Source organism: Plecotus auritus (assembly GCF_963455305.1).
Source record: "Plecotus auritus genome assembly, chromosome: 4".
Classification (NCBI taxonomy): Eukaryota; Metazoa; Chordata; class Mammalia; order Chiroptera; family Vespertilionidae; genus Plecotus; species Plecotus auritus.
Window position 1 is genome coordinate 151923092 of NC_137775.1, and position 16811 is coordinate 151939902.

Genomic DNA, 16811 nt, shown 5'->3' on the forward strand with positions numbered 1-16811 from the left:
ACAATTCAATAGGATTAGAAATTTGCTAAACTTCAAAGGATGTGGGATTTGATGGCTTGTCATTTTTCCCACAGTCTGTAAGGTTCTGAGGGATACTGAAGTCATGGGTACCATGCTTTCTTGGCTGATAAATAGCTGACTCTTAAGAGAACCCCACACCAGTCCTGGCTTCTTGCCCACTCCCACTGGGGAGAACCATTCTCAGACAACTGAAGCACTGATGGACTCACTGAAAGAATGTGCACATCTGTTATTTTCATGAAAAGAACCCCAAAGAGAATGTGTTAAAAGGAAGATAATCCTTGGGAAGCCTTTCCTAACCTTAAAGCTGCCCCTGGGACATTAGTTATCCTATGTAAGACAAAACTTGCCAAGAGATCAATAAAACCTGTCAGATTGTCTGAAGGCAAAAATAAAAAGGCAGGAAAAATAAACATCAGAATCCTATTTTTACCCACATAAGAGCAGGACTTTATGCTTCTTTTGCTTCTTAAACCCAAACGGCCAATCTGTTTTTGATCTTTTATGCTTTACTCATTGAGCCTCACCTGATATGAACTGAGTTACTGTGGCATGTCTCACAGGAGCTGTGATTTCTCCATGTTATGACTTCTAATAACCTTCTCTTATCAGATCCCACTTAAATTCTGTGCATGGTATTTCCTCATCCCAAAGTCTTCAGTGTGTTGAAGGTGATGAGGTAGTATTCTCAGGTTTTAAACTATAGATGAGATTGTTCCAGGATTTCTCTGGTTCCACTGCTGACAAAAGCCAGCATTTGTATAGGGTGTATGTCTGACAAGTGCTTTTGGAGTACACACATTTTCCTTTCAACTTCCAAGAAGCCTGTGAGTTGTTTTCATTCTCTTCAGATGAGGAAACTCAAGATTAAGTAAATTGCTCAAGGTCACAGACACAACTTCTGTTTCCAGGCCCTCCCTTGACCAGGAGGCTCCCTTGATATCATCTCTTATTTTACATGTCCCCAAATGAAAGATCAAGGCAGCAGCATCAATGGTTCATGAACTCATTATTTCCTAGAGATTCTTAAACGGAAGAGGTCACGAAAGGATGGTGTGACTTTGTCCTTAGAGTAAAGGACAAAGTTGCCATTTTCTTGGTAAAGAAAGAGAAATATAAAATGTAGGGTGGCTGGCTGTGCAAATAGAAACCCGTCAGCTCTTTCAGGTTGGTTAATATAGCTTAAGTAATTTCCATGCCCTTCTTGTCCCACAGAGGCTTTTGGAGGAGTACCAGATAACTGGGCCACTGGACACCTTTTTGTTTCACTTATCTTAGAAAAATGGAAAATGAGGAATATGCCACAGGCCACAAGAAAAATATTTGATTGGCTTTTGGGTAGTCCAACTCTGGCTCATTTTTATTTTGGAGATAAAGTCTAAAACCTTAAATGGTTGTGGATTTTTTTTTCAACAAATCCTAATTATAAAATATCATTTAAATATATTTTGTTGCATTCTTTTCCTAGTCTTCTTTCCAATACACATTCTCTTTCACTGCTTACCCTTTCTGTTCTTTAATTTCCCCACATTTGATGTCTTTTTATGCATTTGTCACATTTCATATTTTAAAAGTAATCCACTTGTTTTCATCACATACTCAGGGTCTGTGCAGCTAGTAAATTGTCAAAGTTTACTGACAACCAAAGGTGTACTGTTGAGTAAGTATCTCCAGAGAAAACATTTACTTTGGCAAATGAGTAAGAAAATATATTTCAGTGTGATAAAAAAAAATATTAGAACTTCTATTTAGATTTATTTTTATCTCATACATTTTATTTGTTCTTATATGTATGGTTGAAAAAATGGGCTCATAATAAATCCGAGCAAAAGTAACCTCACAGGGCAATCTGATCAGGTCATGGTGGGTAGTCACACCCTAGGCCTATAACTTCTTTAGTAAAAGGTTTTTAAGCAAACACTATCCATTTTTCTTGTGCATCTAGGTTAACACAGTTTTGAAATGCCAGAAGAAATCCTCTTTCCAGACCCCTTAAAGGCATAGCCACCCTCAAGGGAGCACATAATCTCATTATCTATCCTGTACCTTGCTTTCTCCCACCTTCATGTAATCTTCCTTACTCTCCCCCCTTAATTCTAAATTTGTAAAAGAAACTGCAAAACTGTCCTTCTCTGGAGCATTTGAGATCTTGCTTCCTAGCCTGTGGTCAGTTTGACTCAAATAAACTCTTACAAAAATTCTCTATAGGTTTGGGCATTTCTGACATCAACATATGATTTATAAGATATAATACATATTTAAATAGTTGTATGTCTATATAACTTACAAGTAAACTAATATACATTTATTGAAAGTATGTGCTCAAAATATTTTTACTACGGTGTGCATGATTTTAGAAATTTGGCAATCATAGCCACTGAGAAGCAGTGAATAAAAATAATAGTACTAGCTACTACTTATTGACTGCTTACTGTGAGCCAGGTACTGTTTAATTGCTTTATTCATATTAACTCATTCAATCCTCCCAACAACCCTACTCTGTGCTCCAGACTCTCTGCTCTTAACCACCCTCCTACCCTGCCTCCGACAATTATTAAACAGAGTGCAAGGAAGGACCAGGCTTGGTGTTCTAAGAGTGATCTGTGGGAACTCATTCTTCTCACTCCTGAGCTAAGAGGCATTTCTCATTCCTTTGGACACTTTCCCATATTGAACTTCTTCTGCATCATAGATATTGGGGCCACAAAGTTAAATTAGATATAGATTTTGCTCTCAAGAAGCTATAGTCAATGTAGAAGGTAAGACAATTATATAGCTACAGTACAAGCAGAAAGTGAGGAAGCCAAAAAGAAAAAAAAAGAAAGAAATAAAAGCTATACGAATTTGGAAGAGGCATTTCTTCCAGAGGAACTGGAGAAAACTTCATGAAATAAGTCACTTTTGAGCTGGCTTAAAGCTAATGTTCATTTCCTGAATCAACACTTGGTAACAAATTTCATCATGAAAGTATCTGGAAATATTTGTTTGGGGCCTTGGCCTTGCCCTTTCCCCCTTTCAGAGACCTCTCCATAGTTAAAAGCAGCATGGTCCTCCAAGGTTGGGCCTTAGCTAAGCCTTTCTCAGCCTAAATTCTCTGGCATGGAGGGTGGGAATGCAACTCACCAAGAGAAGAGGCTCTGAATAGTTTGGTTTTCGTGGGAAGGCCCATATTTCCCAACTCAGTGTGCTCAGGCCACCACGCCCTCCTGTTCTGATGAGTAGTGGGAACAAGGCTGTCTTTGGTGAAGTGGAGCACTACACCTTGAGGAATATATGAGACCCAAGAAATTATAGTTTTGAATTTAGTTTATTACCTAAAATTGTGGAAGTTGTGTTTTAGCCTTTGAGGCAGCCTATAATAGTCTTAATTATAGAAAATGTTTCTTGACAGTACAAGATTTTTCCATAATTATCAATAGGAAAAAAAAAACCCACAAAACTTGGTACTGTGGTAGAATTAATCATACCTAATGAGACAAATAGTCAAGAGATGGTGTCATGAAGTATGCAACATTAGGTGAGCTTTTATAAGGCTGGGAACTGCCACCTGTCGAGATGATTTAAATCAGGATTTTGGCAAAAGCACATTATTGTGACAGTCAGTAAATGTGAGTGAAACTCAATCTCCACTACATACCCAATTTAGGAATGCAGTTATTAACCCCCTCCCCCCTCCGCCACTGACTCAGCCCAGAAAGTACAGAGAAAAAACGATTTAACTCACTAAGAGATTTGGAAATTTTCTTCAAGGTTGTTAACCCACAGCAAAATTGGGTGATATGTGTGATGGGAGCTAAACTTGATAATTTTTTTAAAAATATGTTTTTATTGATTTGAGAGAGAGAGGAAGGGAGAAGGATAGAGAGACAGAAACATGGATGCAAAAGAAACATTGATCGGCTGCCTCCTGCACACCCACTACTGGAGATTGAGTCTGTAATCCAGGCATGTGCCCTGACCAGGAATCTAAATGGCAACCTCTTGGTTCATGGGTCAGTACTTAACCATTGAGCCTCACCAGCTGGTCTACACTTAATAATTTTTGCCTTTTCTCTCCATCTTCATTTTAAAGGATTTTGACTTGGAAGAAGCTTAGCCTATCACTTTCCAAGAAAATAATATCAACAGTACTGGTACATGTATGATTCTGCACCACTGGAGCCAGAAAAGTACATAATAATCTTATCTGTAGGGGAGAAATGGAATTTAATGAGTGATTGTGTTGAAACATGCCTGTAGACTTAAGTACTTAATATGACTTACATGTCTCTAAAGGATAATATGAATATGAGAGGGAAAGTTCTGACTTATTTCTCGGATCTGCACTGATTTATGCCATGCATAAAGCCTTATACCAATCTTTGTGTCTCAGATTTTCTATGGATGAGAATGCTACCATGAAAGCATCAAAGACTTTTTAATCTTTTTTTGCATTATTGTTTAATTTAAACCTCTAAAAAAGTTCAGCTTCAAAGAATATTAGAGCTTTAAAAAAAAAAAAAAAAAGGCTTAATGCATCACTGATTCAAGCAGCCCAAGACATTGAGAGATGCCACCAAAGAGGATTTTCAGACACTGAGAGTCTTGAATCTCCTTTTAAAGCTTGTTTCATGTCTTCATAAATTATTCTTATTGTTTAAATATTCCTTTTTGTTTAAAATTTTATCTGCTTCATTGAAGGGTATCTGTTCTCTAAGTAGAAAGCAATGTTATCCTACTCCTTGAAACATAAGAATTCCTGTATTATTAAAACAGAACTCTTTATATCTTTGAAGCCACATAAAGATTGATCAACCAACTAGTATTTATTGAGAATCTACTGTATTCTATCCTATATAGTAAAAGGCCAGCGACCATAATGGTGTAATGACCAGAACAACCAATCGACTAGTCGCTATGAGGTGCACTGATTACCTCTCGGTCCCTCCCCCCAGCCCACAGACTCTCATTGCCAGATGGCAAACAGGGAACTACAGGGAACCGGGGTGGGTGGCAGCAGTGGGTGGGATTGGGGACTGACAAGAGGGCGGAACAGCCGACCTCTTGGTCCCTCTCTCCAGCCTGCAGGCTCCGATCGCTGGATGGTGAATGGGGAACCACAGGGAACCGGGGTGGGCAGTGGTGGGGTGGGACTGGGGACTGGCAAGCGGGCGGAAGATGGCCCTGATCGCAGGCTAGGCCTAGGGACCCTACCCATGCACAATTTCATGCGCTGGGCCTCTAGTTGTAAATATGATGCTTATGGAAATGGTATTAAAAAACCAGCAGTTTCAGGCAGTACTTTTGAGAGACTTATTGCATTCTCATTGAAAAATGTTAGTCTCCAAGTTGAGATTGGAGACCACTATCCTCAATCCTTCAAAGCTAGACTCCCCTCTGCAACACTGTGGGTGTGGCCCCTCTACTTGATTGTCTCTAACTCACTATTCCCTGACAAGGTGCTCCTTCCAATTTTTGATGTCACTTAGTTGCTAAAGACAGATCTTCATACAAAGCCACAAAATAGGAATCAATCAAGTACTATAAGTGCCAAATGAGTTGAAAAAATTCTGCATGAGGTCAGAGAAAAAAGGAGTCATTGTTGGTTGTTGTGGTCAGGCAAAGATAATGATTTTGGGTTAAATAAGTAATATCATATATGTCAAGCACTAACAATATGCTATATTGCCTCTCAAATAACACTGTATATAAAATTTTATAGCTAGGTAGATGAGAATCTACTTTGTGCTAGGAAGCATATCAGGTCTTATTTCAGATAATCGGCACAATTGTGCATTGATATAGGTGTTATCATGATTATTTTACCAAAGGAAACTATGGCTCAAAGAGTTTCAGTAAACCCACATACCAGCAGAATTAGGCTTCTAGCCCCACTCTACCAGATGCCATAATTCTAGCTTTATCTGCTATGCTTAACTGACTCTCCTGGAAAATTTCCCTCTATTAACTTGATAAAGAAAATAATTGACTAATTCTTTCCAATCTTCCCTAGGGTTAGAATGAGGGGAAATTGGCATACTCAGTGGGAGGGAAGCCCCCACTGGTGGCTGTACCTCTGGAGTTAGGTCCTTCCCTTAGTTCTGAGAAGAAATGACATGAAGTCCCAGGACATCCCTTTTTATATATAAAACAAGGAATGCCTTACAAGTAACCCATTATGGTTACTAAAACCTAATACAGATAAAATTAATGTTAGTGAGGTCTCCAATTTAGTAATCTAAGAATCTGAGCTGTTTCACAATGAGGCAAAATCTCTAGAGTGATGAGCACATGTTGATAGTTGTAATTCTTACAAATTGGGGGAGGGAATCTATATATATATATAAAACCTAATATGCAAATAGACCAAACAGCGGAATAACCAAACATCTGTTCACTACGACGTGTGCTCACCATTGGGGGCGAGTGGAACATGGCGGGTGTTGGCCACTGTGGGATGGTGGAGCAGGTGAGCAGAGGCGCCAGACCAAGGCAGGGTGCCAGTTGCTATCACTGGGGCAAGCCTCTGGTGGTTACTGAAAATTCTTTGCTCCTGTGCACTGTGGTCCTGCCCGGTGCTTGCACCTGCTGCTGGCACCCGGCTCTGGTCCCACTCACTCAGCACCGTCAGTGGGTGCGAGCGGCGGCTGCTGGCCTTGATTGCCCCTGAGGGCTTCTCCACCTCCCCCTGTTCCTGAGGGGCGATTGGGGCAGCAGCCACTGCTTGCACCCGCTGACAGCACTGGCCCCACTCACACCCGCTGCAGGTGCTGGCCCCATTCGCTCTGTGCCATCAGCAGGTGTGAGTGGAGCCAGCGCCATCAGCACGTGGGAGCAGTGGCAGCGGGAGCAGGGCTGCCAGGAGACAGGGGACTGGGGGCTGCGGTGGGAGGGACTGGGCTGGGGCACGGAGGATAGACCAAGACCAACCCCTGTGCCCACTGCAGCCTTGAGGCCCAGTTCCTTTCAAGGTGCATGAATTTGTACATTGGGCCCCTAGTTTTCTTATAAATAAATAAAGTTTTAGTATCTTGAATTAGAAACTTGGTTTCCAATTTCTACTCATCTTGGCCTATTCAGATATTTTTACAATTACTGCCAGGTTTATTTTGTGGGTCATTTTTTTCTTGTATAACTGCTGAGTTGTAAACTTTTGACTGTTATTTCCTTGTGGATGCTAATTATCACTCAGTTCTATTGTGGTTTTTTCTACTGAAAAGAGAATAAAAATTAAGAACCACTGACATAAAGGAAAGAAATTCCAATGATTTCCAGGCCTTTACTAGCCCTAGAAATTTAAGATGAATATTTTGGCATTTCAGAACAGTTCTAGAAGGGTTGATGTTAAAATTGGCAGATTCAGAACCGCAGATACCGAGGGTCAACTATGGGATTTGAGCACCCCCGGATTTGGGAATACTCTGGGGTCCTGGAACTAATCTCCTGTGGATACTGGAGGACAACTGTATTTTCACTAATCCTATATAATAAAAGCCTAACATGCAAATTGACGGAATGGCAGAACAACTGGCAGAATGACTGGTTGCTATGATGCACACTGACCATCAGGGAGCAGACACTCAATGCAGGAGCTGCCCCCAGCCTGCAGGCCCCTGGCCAGCCAAGGCAGGCACCAGCACCGCCCCCCCACCCCGATTGCCCCACTGGTCGCCCCACAGAGGCAGGCGACAGGTGGTGGCGGGGCAATCGGGGGACGGGGCCAGCCAGCGAGTGGACTGGGGCTGCTCCCCAACCCCAGAGGCAGGCAACTGGCTGTGGAGGCAGCGGGAAGGGGGGCTGGCGAGCAGGCAGCGCCAGGCCGGCCAAGGCGGGTGCCAGCAGGGGCCCCCTGATCGCCCCACTGGTCATCCCACAGATCGTCCCTGATTGCCGGCCAGGCTTGGGACCCTACCCATGCATGAATTTTGTGCATTGGGCCTCTAGTTTTAAGAGAAAAATTAGGCTCAAAAAGATCTATACTAATGGATAATGGAAATGGAATTACAATTCAGGTCTGCCTAATACCAAAGACTGTGTTCTTTCCATTATATTATACTATCAGCCCTAGAGTGTTTGCCATCTAATTCTCACCTCCAGATTTCTGTTCATCCACTCACTTGGCTGAATATAACGCTAATAATTGCTGACTATGCAAGTAAAATGTCATTAGCGCTAACTTCAAGAAAACCAAAATCTATTATCAGGAATTTGAATACTACTAAGTTATTAAGCTGCTGTGTGAATATCTTTTGTTGTAAATAATTTTTGGGTGTAATGGCTTTTTTCTCTCCCCCCAACAAGATGTAACACAACTGTATTTCAGGGACTGAAATGCATACTTGGTAAACTGCTATGGGTAAGAAAGCTGTATATGTATATAACATTTGAATAAAGACTAAGGAAAAGAAAAGAAAAAAACCTTTGACTTTGGAATCTCTTGCAGGTATTCTGCAAAGTCTCACAAATCTTGGAACACTTGGATGTCTCTTATTGCACCCAACTATCAGATGAGTTTATTACAACACTGTCCATTTATTGCCTTAACCTCACATTTCTCAGCATTGCTGGCTGTACAAAGGTATGTGCAGAAGTCAGAGCTCAGAAATATCAAACTGAAGCAATGTTAAAGAACTCAGGCAGGGTAGAAGTGAGAGGTGGACTCACCACAGAACTTATTTTTCTTAGCCATGTCTGAGGTATTCATTAGATTTTTTTCCCCCAAAGTGGAAATAGCTTTATGATTTCATTTGTGTTACAATAGAATTTTCATAAAGTTAAAAACAATCTTCACACAAATATCAAAAATGTGTCAAAGATTTATTTAATTAATAAGAGAACCAACAAAATGGTAAAGCCAGTTCCTAGAGCATTGGTTGAACTGAGCACTTATAGGAACTGAAGAAAGAATGTTGAGATCTGATAATTGAGTTAAGATTTGAAATTGGTTAATGACTATAAGGTAATCAATCCATAACCTTGGAATTATAGTTTCTACCAGACAAAAATAATTTGCATCTCTTCTGAACAAAAATATAAAAATTTATACCATGTAACTTCACTGAATATGGGCCCTGAAAGTCAGTAGTATGTCAAACAAAGGCACAATTCCATATAGAATTCCTCAGGTGGGCCTGTTAATGTTCCAAAATAATTTCAAGTGTTTGGCATTTTTTCTTGACATTTGTTTATAAAAGAAATATATACTCATTGTAAAATATTTGGATAACATATAAAAGCATAAAGGAGAGAGTAAAAATTCATTGTCGTACCACCATCCAGACATAACCATTGTTGGTATTTTATACTTATTCTTATACATTTTTTTCTATGTACAAAGAAATTAGAAAAGTTATAGGTTTGTGTTATATTTTTAAAGAACACAATCATATTTTCCAAAATACATTGTAACCTACTTTTTTCTCTTAATATACTATGGACATATTTCTATGTCAGGAAATAGAGATTTGTGCTTCTGGATTAATATGGCAGATTGAGTATACAGATATAGTTCTGTGTCCTCTTGAAACGTTACTAAAACTGCAGAAGGGTGAGGGCCCACATTGTTAGGGAAAACAAGAGAAGAGACAAGACCAACAAAATCTGGGAGCCTGAAAATAGCTGGACTAATTTAGCAGACCAGAGATAGCTTTGAATACTGAATCTACAGTCCGCCACCAACATAAGCAGGTCTGGAGCCTGCGGTGTACTCCACCCGTCACCGGTGTTCAAAGGCTCAGGCCCGCGGGGAGCAGCCCAAACTCCACTGTCCTGCAGCCTAGAAACTAAGGAGGATGTTACACAAATAACGTATTATGAAATGAATCACTCTACCTCAAAGACCTAGGGTGAGAAAAAGAAAGGGGAGTTGATTATTTCAGAACCTCAGTGTAAGGGAGAAGGGTTTAGCTTTACCAATTATGCAGGTCAAATGACTGTCCTGATTCAGAAAATGTGGTGACCATAATTTGGACCAATCTAAATATTCCTCACCCAAAACCATAGGGCTATGGTCTAGTCTAATATATTCCACAGTATATTCCACCGATATTTCTTTTGATGGGTCATAAAACACTTCAGTGTCTGGCTCATCATTCTAGACTAGGTTTCCCAAAAGCCCAAAAGTTAATCTTGAATGGTCACCTTATCCATCTCCTGGAAGGCCAGCTTTTCCTTGCAGCTAGCTTACTTCTTAGATCAGTTAGTCTTGAGACCTTGTCCTACCCAGCACTAAAATCGGAATAACCTCTGTTCAACAGGACTCATAGTAGGACCTTGTATTTGGGAGTTAAGAATGTAGCCAGTCATCTCTGCCTCTAGTTCCCAGCCCCCATAAGTCTGGACATCACCTCAGTTATTGGATGTCTTGAGTTTCTGGTCTACAGGAAGTGATCTCCTTTTCAGTTCCCACAGTATCAATAAAACCTAGCACTCTTAACTCCACCTGTTCTGAACTTTTCTATGAGCTCTTTTTCTTTCCTTTCCTCGACATTTCTGAGAGTTCCCCCCGCCACACACACACACACACACACACACACACACACACACACACACACACACTAACATCAGATCCTCAGAGACCCACATAGTATGATAGGAATGTCTGAAGGCGTTTTAGTGAGAATCAGTTGCAATGTTAAACCTTGGTCCTGAGCTTGTTCTGGAAAAAGGGCAGGCTTAGACAATGACATCTATTTTTCCAAACTTAAAAAGTGTACATTTCAATTGAATGGTTTTTCCGCATAATTCTCTCAACTTTATGTTAAAAACAAAAGTCAAGCCTTATGTATGTTTTAGAATGTTCAAACATTTAAAGTAAGAAATTAAATCCAGTTGGACCAAACATTCCTTTGGAGAGTAATCTAGTTGATTCTGCAGTGAGTATCAGTTCAATTAAATTCAAAAGCTAGGTCCTAAGTGAAATAATCTAAGAAGTGGAGTTGAATTATTTCTGCAAAACATCTGGGCAAACTTTCCAGATGTTGGAGCCCTCAGCAAAATTTATCAGAGTGAGATTCGTGTAGTGTCTGTCGCTTCTGCTCTTTCTCCCACTGCCTGCAAACGTCTGTCTCACTTACTTGTCCTTTCCCAGAACCATGCTACTTCACATGCAAACCATCAGCAATGTCCAGACCCCTTCTCATAGCAATCTGACCCTGTCTACAGGTTAACTTTTAGAGTTCTGTTAATTTTAGACTTCTGTAACGCGATGTTATAACACTGCTGCAGTATTAATAACTTACATATATTGATGTAATAGGTATTATTACTAAGGAAATTTTGTTGAAGTTTCCCATCCAAACAAGAGATCTCTAAAAAGAATAGCAAGATCACAAATTCTGTTGGTGCCACTTGAAATATATATTTTATTGGTCTGAAAACAGTTAAGTCACTAGCATGAGAGTTACAGACCTACCATGTGGCAAGCTGATTAAAGAGAATCTGCAAGTGTCCTGTTGGCTAGGGACTAAAAAGTTGTGCCCTTCCCCCCAAATATTTGTGTTCTCTCAAAATTCACGTTGAAATCCTCATCCCCAATGTGATGGTATGAGGAAGTTAGGCTTTAGGAAGTAATTAAATAGGGTGAAGCCGCCATGAAGAATTATCAGAATAGGAAGAAATGGGAGCTGTCTGCCATGTGAGGATACAAGAAGGTAGCTATCTGCAAACCACGAAGAGGGCCCTCACCACACACTGAATCTGTGGGCAACTTGATCTTAGACTTCTCAGCCACCAGAACTGTGAGAAATAAATGTCTATTGTTAAAATTACCCAGTTTATGGTATTTTGTTACAGCAGCCCAAACTGACTAGTACACTATTCTTCCCTGGGATGAAGTTCATCACAATAATCTGTACTTATTTGGCTGTGTGTTCAGATTACTGACTCAGCAATGGAGATGTTATCAGCAAAATGCCATTACCTGCACATTTTGGATATTTCTGGTTGTGACCTGCTTACTGACGAAATATTTGAGTTTCTTCAGATAGGCTGCCAACAGCTCCGGATCCTTAAGATGCAAAACTGCAGACTTATTTCCAGGTAAATATTCACCCGACTGTGAGAAGCTTTGAGAACTCCTTTCCGAGAAAACAGAATATGTGACTATGGCATTTGTGATACATAGTACCTTTCAGACTTAGAAAGTTTCATTTTATTTTTTGCTTAATTGAAGCCAACATTTTGAACTGCAAGGGAAGCTCCCTTATAAAATGGTCTTTGTGGTTTTATATCCCTGTCCCAGTAGATCTTCTACTTTTAAGCACTTCTCCGTCCTTGACCTTGCAGATGTCCAAATGATCACTAGCTCTCCCTCTACTCATCTCTCAAAAAATTTCCATTCAGTTACTTTCCCCTAGGGGTTAAGAAAATAATCAGCTTAAACCAGCTCCCAATTAAATATAAATTGCTAACAGTTATCCTAAGCTCCATAACTCCCAAAGCAATTTGCTTGACCGTTGCCATTCATTTAACTAGGGGCTTTCTGTAAGATCTGGTGTGCAGAGTAAAGTATTCTGACTTGACTATTATGGGCCAAATGCCTGTTTCCTCAATTTTCAAAATGTTTCCAATGAAATAACAGTGGGGTAAATAAGCAATTTTTTTTTTTGTTTCCAAATCTTACTATTGTAAATTGTGCAGACGTCCTTTCTGACTGGTATTTCTGATTTCTTGGGATATATTCCTAGACGTGGGATTACTGGGTCAAATGGGAGTTCCATTTTTAATTTTCTAAGGAAACTCCATACTGTTCTCCACAGTGGCTGCACCAGTCTGCATTCCCACCAGCAGTGCAGGAGGGTTCCTTTTTCTCCACATCCTCACCAGCACTTGTCGTTTGTCGATGATAGCCATTGTGACAGGTGTGAGATGGTATCTTATTGTTGTTTTAATTTGCATCTCTCAGATGATCAGTGACTTTGAGCATGTTTTCATGTCTCTTGGCCTTCTGTATGTTCACTTTTGAAAAGTGTCTAAGTCCTTTGCCCATTTTTTGATTGGACTATTTATCTTCCTTTGTTAAGATGTATGAGTTCCCTATACATTTTGGGATTAGGCCCTCATCGGATATAACATTGGCAAATATGTTCTCCCATGCAGTAGGCTTTCTTGTTGTTTTGTTGCTGGTTTCTTTTGCTGTGCAGAAGCTTTCTATTTTGATGTAGTTCCATTTGTTTATTTTCTCCTTAGTTTCCATTGCCCTAGGAGCTGTTATCGGTAAAGATATTGCTACGACATATGTCTGATATTTTGCTGCCTATGGAGTCTTCTAAGATTTTTATGGTTTCCCGTCTTACACTTAAGTCCTTTATCCATTTTGAGTTTATTTTTGTGTATGGTGTAAGTTGGTGGTCTAGTTTCATTTTTTTTTTTTTTGTTATCTATCCAATTTTCCCAACAACATTTATTGAAGAGACTGTCTTGACTCCATTGTTTGCTCTTGCCTCTATTGTCAAATGTTAATTGAGCATAATGGCTTGCGTCTATTTCTGGGTTCTCTGTTCGGTTCCATTGGTCTATATGTCTGTTCTTGAGAACAGTGGCTTTGTAATATAGCTTGATATCTGGTATTGTGATCCTTCCAACTTCATTCTTCTTCCTCAAGATTGCTGCAACTATTTGGGGTCTTTTTTTATTCCATATGAATTTTTGGAGAGTTAGTTCTAGGTCTGTGAAATATGCCATTGGTATTTTAATGGGGATTGCATTAAATCTATAGATTGCTTTGAGTAGTATGGACATTTTAATGATGGTGATTCTGTACTAATCCATGAACACAGTATGTTCTTCCATTTGTTTATGTCTTCCTCTATCTCTTTTTTCAATGTCCTGTAGTTTTCCGAGTACAGGTCTTTTACCTCCTTAAATTTATTCCTAGGTATCTTAAATTTTTTGGTGCAATGGTAAGTGGGATTGGTTTTTTTGTTTGTTTCTCTTTCTGAGAGTTCATTATTGGTGTATAAAAAAGCCATAGATTTCTGGGTGTTAATTTTGTATCCTGCTACATTGCCAAATTCATTTATTAAATCTAGTAGTTTTTTTATGGTGTCTTCAGGGTTTTTTATGTACAGTATCATGTCATCTGTGAATAATGACAGTTTTACTTCTTTTCCAAGGAGTGGTGAGAGTGGGCATCCTTGTCTTGTTCCCGTTCTTAGGGGAAATGGTTTTAATTTTTGCCCATTGAGTATGATGTTAGCTGTGGGTTTATCATATATAGTTTTTATTATGTTGAGGTATGATCCTTCTATTCCCACCTTGTTGAGAGTTTTTATCAAGAAAGGGTGTTGGATTTTGTCAAATGCTTTTTCTGCATCAATTGATATGACTATGTGATTTTTATCTCTCAATTTGTTTATGTGATGTATCATGTTAATTGATTTGCGGATATTGTACCATCCTTGCATGCCTGGGATAAATCCTACTTGGTCATGGTGTATGATCTTTCTGATGTAGTGCTGGATCCGATTTGCTAGAATTTTGTTGAGGATTTTGGCATCTATGTTCATGAGGGATATTGGCCTGTAATTCTCTTTTATTGTGTTGTCTTTATTGGGTTTTGGTATTAGGGTGATGCTGGCTTCATAGAAGGAACTTGGAAGTGTTCTTTCCTCTTGAATTTTTTGGAATAGTCCCGCTTGATCATGGTGTATGATCTTTCTAGTGTAATGCTGGATCAGATTTGCCAGGATTTTGTTGAGGATTTTAGCATTTTTTTAAAAAATTTCTTTATTGATTAAGGTATCACATATTTGTCCTCATCCCCCCATTCCCATCCCAAACCCCTCCCCACACATGCCCCCACCCCCCTGTTGTCCGTGACCACTGGTTAGGCTTATATGCATGCATACAAGTCCTTGAGGATTTTAGCATTTATGTTCATCAAGAAATAGTGGCCTGTAGTTCTCTTTTTTTGTAGTGTCGTTATCTGGTTTTGGGATTAGAGTAATGCTGGCTTCATAGAAAGAGCTTGGAAGTGTTCCTTCCTCTTGAATTTTTTGGAATAGTCTGAGGAGGATAGATTTTAGTTCTTCCTTGAATGTTTGGTAAAACTCCCCTGTGAAGCTGTCTGGCCCAGGGCTTTTGTTTGCTGGAAGTTTTTTGATTACTGTTTCAATTTCCTTCATAGTTAACGGCCTATTCAGATTTTTTTTTTTTTTCCTGATTGAGTTTTGGAAGGTCGTATTTTTCTAGGAATATGTCCATTTCTTCAAGGTAGTTGGAATAGAGTTGTTCATAGTATTTTTTTTACAATCCTTTGTATTTCTATGGGGTCTGTTGTTATTTTGCCTCTTTCATTTCTGATTTCGTTTTAAATAAGCAATTTTTAAAGGTAGAAGGCCTAGGGTGTCTACCCTGTGAGTTTTTAAACAGAAAGAAGTTATCTGCTCCATCATTCAGTTTTTCCTATTGACTGAGAGCAAACATGTGCAATTATTTAACTGACCTGAAGAAGTAACCTGTGGAGTGTTCAAAATGAGAATTCTTGACCAATCCCTGAAGATGAGATTCTTTTCTGCAAGCTGGAAAAATAAATAATAGCATCAAAGTATAGAGTGCATAATGTGTTCTAAGCATGTAGATTTCTCTCAGAGAACTTTTTTTTTTTAATCATCACCTAAGGATATGTTTTTCATTGATTCTACAGAGAGGAAGGAAAAGAAACAGTGGTCTGAGAAACATCGACTGGTTGCCTCCAGCACATGCCACGACCAGGTATCAAACCTGAAACGTGGGTATGTGTCCTGATCAGAATTGAACCCAGAACCCATCAGTGCACAGGACAGTGCTCCAACCAACTGAGCCACATTGGCCAGGGCTCAGAGAACTTCCTTAGTTAAGCAAGCCTGACATGAAAATTGGTCACTTGAGGTCTAAGGAACAAAATGGTTTCTGATCCAAGGCTGTGTGTATGAAAATTAAATTAAAACAAAAACTTGTAAAATAGGTACTCCCTCTGGGCCCAGGACTACAGGGAGGGAGGGGGTCAGACAGCCAACTGAAGCTGGGTTAAAGAGGGCAGGTCCTTGAAAATTTTTGAAGAGGAATGGTGACTCAACCCTTCCAGATAGGTCTGGAGAAGACCGATATGGATATTAGGTCCTAGGAGTCTCTGCCAACCCTGTCATACCATTAAACAACCAAATTTGGGCAGGTGGTAGTGAATGGATAACATATTACACAAAGAAATTAAGCTTCTAATCTTTTGATTTTATTTTGCCAATCACTCTTTGAGAAGTAACATTTTGAACTTCTAATAGTTGGGATTTTAACTAGATGAATGGAGACTTTCTGGCAAGGGCCTCACTGAATCTAATCTGGTATGTAATGTTCAAGTGTATAAAATATAGTGTTTAATCAAGAAGACCCAAGATACCTATTAATATCCAAATCCTGCTTTTGATTCCTGACCCCTCTTGCCAGGTCACTAGATTAAAAAATATGCAAAGAAAACTAAGTAAGATTTTACTACTAGCTGGACTTGGCCCCAAAACCTAATGCAAAACTCTAGTTAACTAGCTGGATATATGGAAAATTCCTTTCCCTGAGCCAGGACAGCCAAAAGACCACTTTTGTTTTCTACCACCAAATGCAGCTGTCCCTTATCAACAAGAAGCAGAGACTCACCCCTAATTTGGCTTCAATTCCTGAAATTATTTCAGTCATAAAGGTGAAATGGGTATCTTGTTATTCATAACAAGTCTGTTTCCACCACAATTGGGTTTATGTTAATAAGGTGACTTTTGGAAAGTACCTAAGTATTGGGGCTGGTTGCCTGGTTTTAAAGAGACGGGTGGAACTGATTTAACAGG

General features: G+C 39.5%; 1 protein-coding gene across 1 annotated transcript in view; it reads left to right on the forward strand.

Moving 5' to 3' along the window:
* Positions 1-16811, forward strand: part of FBXL13 (F-box and leucine rich repeat protein 13) — a gene marked incomplete at its 3' end in the record, with an annotated part of 168686 nt that overhangs the window by 150560 nt on the left and 1315 nt on the right. Inside the window, exons 19-20 of the mRNA XM_080665207.1 lie at positions 8444-8578; positions 11876-12039. Coding sequence (XP_080521333.1) covers positions 8444-8578; positions 11876-12039 — 299 coding nt within the window. The remainder of the gene's footprint in view (positions 1-8443; positions 8579-11875; positions 12040-16811) is intronic.